Here is a 6,621-nt window from a genome sequence, read left to right as displayed (position 1 = left end):
AATGTATGCTCCCTGGAGATAGGATCACATTTTTTATTTTTAAGATTTTAAGTAATCTCTACACCCAATGGGGGCCTTGAACTTACAACCCCAAGACCAAGACTTGCACACTCCAACTGAGTCAGCCAGGCCCCCCCCGGGTCACACTTTAAGAATGCACAAACCTGGGGCGCCTGGGTGGCTCAGTCAGTTAATCATCTGATTTGGCTCAGGTCATGACCTCAAGGTCCTGGAATAGAGCTGCTCAGGAGGGAGTCTCCTTGTCCCTCCCTCTGCCACTCCACTAGTGCTCTCTCAAAAAAAGTGCACATATCAGGGGCGCCTGGGTGGCTCAGTCATTAAGCATTTGCCTTCAGCTCGGGTCATGATCCTGCGGTCCTGGGATGGAGCCCCATGTGGGGCTCCTTGCTGAGTGGGGAGTCTGCTTCTCCCTCTACCACTCCCCCTGCTTGTGTTCCTTCTCTCGGTGTCAAATAAAAATCTTAAAAAAAAAAAAGAGCACAAATCAGGAGAGCATGTGACTTTTGATCTTGGGGGGTTGTGGGTTCAAGTCCCATGTTGGGTGTGGAGATTACTTAAAAATAAAATCTTTTAAAAAAAGCACAAATCAACTTTTAAACTCCCAGTCCTGGGAGAGCCAGTTAAAAACCTATCTCAAAAAAAATATAGGCTGAGCCTAATAAATATTTCAAGAAAAATTCTGTCATAGTTACATGGCCTGATCTACTACCTGAATCTGGTTTTAACAAACTGGGATTTGAGAGAACCAGGTTTAGCGTTTTTACCTCGGACCTTTCTTCTAACCAGTGTTTGCCCCTGGTGTAAAAGGGTCATTACACCAGAGGAATGAAGGAGCAGAAGCCTTGTGGGCCTCCCCAGAAGATGGGACTCTTACCTACAATGTGTTCTCACAAATTCAGGGTTTGCCACAGCTGTTCCAGCACATGCACTGGTATGTTGACCATGAGCAAGCTGGAGTCAGCAATTTTTTTTTCAGTTAGAGAGTTCAGTAACAGGGCCACTTCTAGGCTCTGAAATACTCTACTCCTTGCTATCATATTCCTTTGAATAGGCACTTAGAAAAATGTTTCCCCACTGAAATGTGTTATTTTGATTTTGAGATAGCCAGTGAGCAAGCAAGCCAGCACGTGTGTGGGGGAGTGGGGAGCACAGGGAGAGGGACAAGCAGACTCCACACTGAGGGCAGAGCTCTATCTCTTGACCCAGAGATCATGACCTGAGCCAAAACCAATACCCTGACTGAGCCACCCTGGGACCCCTCCCACTGAAATTTATTTATTTTTTTTTTTTAAAGGATTTTAAAGAGAGGGGCACCTGGGTGGCTCAGTCAGTTAATCATCTGCCTTCAGCTCAGGTCCTGATCTCAGGGTCCTGGGATTGAGCCCCATGTGGGGTTCCCTGCTCAACAGGGAGTCTGCTATTCCCTCTCCCCTCCTGCTCATGCTAATAAAAAATCTTTTTTTGAAAAGGTTTTATTTGACAGAAAACAGGAGCGGGAACACAAGCAGGGGGAGTGGGAGAGGGAGAAGCAGGGAGCCTGATGCGGGGCTTAATGATGAGCCACAGAGGAGCCCCTTAAAAAATAAAGATTTTAGATAGAGTGCACACACAAGGGGAGGGGCAGAGGGAGAAAGGGGAAGCAGACTTCCTGCTGAGCAGATTGACGCAGTGCTCAATTCCAAGTCCAAGACGATGAGCCAACAGCTGAGCTGAAACCAAGAGTTGGACAAACTGAGCCATCAAGGTGCCCCTGAAATGTATATTTTAATCAAATCATCCAAGCTATGGGCTTAGTTTAGTTTGGGGGCGGGGGTAATCCTGTAACTTCATTAGCAAAGCCAGTCATTATCAATCCATATTCCTACCCACTAACTTTCTAATTTCTGAACTCTAGAAAAAACAAACCATTGTCACACAAATGAAATAAGATAGAGTTTTCCTCCATACTTTGTGTGGAAATTCTCTTTCCTCTTGTGGGACTACCACAAGTTTCTAGGCCTTTGGTATCCTGGACATCTTTATTCCACAGAGAAACACACCATAGAAAGATGCAAATTGGCCAAAAACAGGTTTAGCAGCAGACCAATTCCAAGTAAGTGAATTTTATGAAGTCAAGGATCCGAATACAGATCCCTTTAAAAGCTAAGTCATGAACTTCCTATTGAAGTCTTTGTGTCCCCCACCAGGGTCAGGCAGACCTCAGTCCATAAATCATCTCCTGATGTGCTCCTCACTCAAGTTCTTCCTAACCCTCCTATTCCTTACCCCTATTTTTAAGACACCAACAATCTACTAGCAAGGTGGCATTAATCTAACACCCACGGGTACTTTACCACCCCCCTCACAGCTATGCAAGTTGGGGAGGCCAAGAATACAAATACAAAAGAAACCCAAGCTGAGGTTTTACTTACATGGATAAACTTTCTCCCCCATGAAAAGACTATGTGGCACTCCACACTTCAATGTAAAAATAATTACAGTCCCTGTGACACATACAACTCCCACGCTGCCAACACACACACTCAACATGCCGTATGATGTGTAATCGCCATTTATTTTTTTTCTGGAGAACAGCTTTTCTTCAGTCCTTAAGGACTTAGCTCCTTACATGGGCTTTGGTGGAGGTCGTGGGGCAGCACCCTGAAAGAACAGAACAATAAATTTAAAAACATCAACGAAAGAATCCCCCCTCAAAGAACTTGACTACTACCCTCCCATCACTAAGAATGCATTTGGGTCATACATGCATGGAAAACTGGTCAATGTGGATCATCCACATTATTCCATCTGAAACAGATTCTAACAGCTCTTCTTTTTTAAAAGATTTTACTTATTTGAGAGAAAGCACAAGTGAGGTGAGGGTCAGAGGGAGAAGCAGACTTCCTGCTGAGCAGGGAGCCCGATGTGGGACTCGATCCCGGGACTCCAGGATCATGACCGGAAACGCTTAACAACTGAGCCACCCAGGCGCCCCCTAACAGCTCTTCTTTAGAACAGTCTCCAAGCAAATGTTTTAGATGTGAGTCCCACCTACCTTACCTATTTAGACCTTAATTTGAGACTCCTTGGGTCCTCATGTGTCTCTTGTCCACCACCCCTCTGGCTTCCACCTCTTTTTAAAAAATACTTACCGCGGGGGCAGCTGGGTGGTTCAGTGGGTTAAGTATCTGCCTTCAGTTCAGGTCATGATCCCAGGGTCCTGGGTCCCTGAGCAGTGAGCCTGCTTCTCCCTCTACCCTTGCTTGTGCTCCCCCGCAATAAATAAATAAAATCTTGAAAAAATAAAGAACAAAGATACTTACCGCAGGTCTAAATCGGGGTGGGGGTGTTCGGTCCTTCCGTGCTTCACGAGAGCGATTCCTGACTACCTTGCTGTGAATGGCACAACTCACACAATAATGTAGTTTCACATACAGCTTGGGAAGCACATAGGCTGAGAAACAAAAAGAGGCATAACAGTAGGTATTACATACCCACAATGCACTTGTTCTCTCATTCTATCAGTCAAGAATAAACCTACTTACAAAGTTTCACTTCCAAGCAATCGTTCAGTTGGATAACTTAACACATGTGCATTTTCACAAATGAATAGTCCCCTACTAACCCTTGTCACCACAGGTACCAAATCCACAGCCTACTGGCAATAAACCAACAATCCAGTACCTTCAGCAGTTGCACCAGTCCTAATGCCTGTTCCTGGGCCCCTTCTCCTTGCCTAAGAAAACTAACTTGTCTTAAGAAAAATAAATGATCGGGGCGCCTGGGTGGCTCAGTCATTAAGCATCTGCCTTTGGCTCGGGTCATGATCCCCGGAGGCGGGGATCGAGCCCCACATCGGGCTCCCTGCTCAGCGGGGAGTCTGCTTCTCCCTCTCCCACTCCCCCTGCTTGTGTTCCCTCTCTCGCTGTGTCTCTGTCTAAATAAAGTCTTAAAAAAAAAAAAAAAGAAATGATCAAAATAACAGAAAACACACTGCTCCAAAGATCACCCTTGACCAAATTAGACTACCTTCATTTTTGAAACATTCTTAAGATTTAGTCTGTACATCTTTATAACGGTACTCAGTGTTCCAACAATCCAGAAAGGTTGCTACGTTTTTCATGTTTATACCTAGTGTTCCCCAAATGCTGCTACATGATAAACTCTACAAGTGCTTTTGCCATCTCACCCTCTAAATAGGCAACCACAAATCATGACCCAAAGACTGCACTATCACACAAGGCCCCACTCTGTCCAGACAAGATTAAAACAAACGAAGCGAAAATACCGGTCTCTTCTACCAACAGTAATCCTAAAGGCCCGCAGAAATTGCCTGGGACGCGCCAGGAACGCGCCCACGAACAGAGCCTGCAGGTGGGGATGGGTTGTGCCAGAAGCTCACTCACCGTCGAAGACACTCGCTTCGGAAATGTCCCTGACGGCGGCGGCCTCCACTATGTTCCGAATAACGAACTTCTTAATGGCCTTATCCTTGGGCACACAACGGGCGCAGTTGGTGCAGCGAATAGGCTGCACGTGGCCGCGGCCCTTTTTGGCACGACCATTATTCCTTCTTTTCTTGGTCTGCATCAAAATGAAGATCCTGTTACCAATGGGGCGCAGCTTCCCCCACCTTAAGCCCCCTACCGGCTACAACCGCGCCGGCAGCCCCCAGAATGGCTCTACTCAGACCTTCAGCGCCTCTGCACATCCCTCCAAGGTCGAAGCAAATACACACCCTATGTACTCTCCGCCATGATCCAGGCTTTCAAGTCCCCACAATCTAAGAATCTGTTCCTCTCAGGACCCCACGCGGACCCCCTGCACTCACCACGCGCCACAACTCACCATCTTGGTAGCGAGACCCGAGAGAGAATGTAGCGCCGGGCCCGACTCTCTTATATAGCACGAGATCCCTACGCGCACACAGGAAGACTATTTAGGAGACGTACAGCGAGAACGGCAAAGCCACTTCGCTCAGATTTTCTTCATTATTAAGCGTTTACGCTGAAATGTAGTGGTAGAAAGGCGTTTCTCGGGTTTTGTTATCCGTGATAGAAAGTGACCATGGGACTATTTAGCCGGCTGGCGGAAGAAAATTAGGGTTATATGTTTCCCACTAAGCACTACGATCCCTTACCCCGGAAGTAATCCTGGGCGTTGTAATTATCCGGTTTTGCGACGCTATGCGCGGAAATTGCCCGCGCAGGACCACAAATCGCGCTCCCTATCGGAGGTCAGAGTCGGGGAGGTGCATGGGAGTTGTAGTGGAAAGCTGGCCGGCCCTTGGCCCCGAAGCTCTCTGACTGAAGGCGGCGCCGTGCCACCGGGGGACGCTCTCGGCTCATTTCTCTGACAATACTGTTACTTGGTGTAGGATTGAGAAACGGAAGTCCTGGGGGAAAACAAAACATTTTAATTCCTCCTTCCAGTATGGACAAAACCCCACGAAAGGCCATAGGCAAGTACATGGGTGTTAGCGCTGTTTCTTAATCACTTTTTTTTTTTTTTAAATATCACTGGATCATGTTAGCATAGCGCCAGACACTGTTGTAAGCGCTTTATAAATATTAACTCATTTTACCTTCAACAAACCTATAAGGTAGGTTCTATTATTATCCTCCCTTTACAGATTGAAAAACTGAAGTTGCTGAAAATTACAGAGTTAGTAAGAGCTGTCCTGGCTCCACTACACTATGCTGCCTTCCGCCTAACAAAAAAATGGGTGAAGGTATATAATCTGGAACAGTAACTTCAACGATTTTGACTCCGACCCATAGCAGGAATGTATTTTACTTTGGTTCTCAATACATACACAGACGTACAAAACTGAAATACAAATTTCATGAAACAGTACCTGCCCTTAGGACATAAGGGGCAATGATATGTTCTGTTTTCTACTTTATTTTATTTTTTAAAATATTTATTTATTTATTTTTGGTTATTTATTTGACAGAGAGAGAGATCACAAGTAGGCAGACAGGCAGGCAGGCAGAGGGAGAAGCAGGCTGCCCGCTGAGCAGGGAGCCCGATGTGGGGCTCCATCCCAGGACCCTGAGATCATGACCTGAGCCGAAGGCAGACGCTTAACCGACTGAGCCACCCAGGTGCCCCTGTTTTCTACTTTATTTTAATAAGTGTTGATCAAGCCCCACTAAAGTGATTTCACCACTCAATGAGTCTGGCCTGTGATTGAAACATACTTTCCTGCATATAAGCTCCATTTACCTTTGGAGAGCCTTCAGAAAGTCTTTAGCTTTGAGCAGGAGTGCTATCTGTGGGCAACCACCCAGTTGTCTCCAAAGTTGAAAAAACTAGAGTGTCAAGGGGACCTCCCAGAATTCAGAGCGAAGGTGGGACAGATGGAGACCAGCCATTCATTCATGAGTCATTCTGGAGTCCGAACACCAGTCACTTTCCCTCAAAAGAAACCCATCATGGTTTCTTTTCACCTCTAATCCACTTTACTGGGGTTGAAGTTTATTTTCTAACTTTTGTTTTGGCTTCAGAACAACTATATTCATGGTCTCTCTCGAGTTTGAATTTGTTAGTGTTAATGGGTTATGGGAAATGATAGACTTTAGATGGAAGTATCTTCAATTTTCACTTCAATATAGTCTC

The 6,621-nt window shown here is 45.9% G+C and overlaps 1 protein-coding gene across 1 annotated transcript; it reads right to left on the bottom strand.

Moving 5' to 3' along the window:
- Positions 1 to 2,549: 2,549 nt before the first annotated feature.
- RPS26 (ribosomal protein S26) lies at positions 2,550 to 4,998 on the bottom strand. The gene is made up of 4 exons (XM_036086611.2): positions 4,849 to 4,998; positions 4,407 to 4,584; positions 3,324 to 3,454; positions 2,550 to 2,661 (listed from the first exon to the last, which is right to left on the bottom strand). The coding sequence occupies exons 1-4, from the start codon at positions 4,849 to 4,851 to the stop codon at positions 2,626 to 2,628; spliced, it is 348 nt and encodes a 115-aa protein (XP_035942504.1). The 5' UTR covers positions 4,852 to 4,998; the 3' UTR covers positions 2,550 to 2,625.
- Between the last annotated feature and the right edge of the window lie 1,623 nt (positions 4,999 to 6,621).

The sequence above is a fragment of the Halichoerus grypus genome, chromosome 6 (assembly GCF_964656455.1).
Source record: "Halichoerus grypus chromosome 6, mHalGry1.hap1.1, whole genome shotgun sequence".
NCBI lineage: Eukaryota > Metazoa > Chordata > Mammalia > Carnivora > Phocidae > Halichoerus > Halichoerus grypus.
The sequence above is the reverse complement of the archived record's forward strand: the minus strand, read 5'-3'. Positions and strand labels throughout refer to the sequence as shown.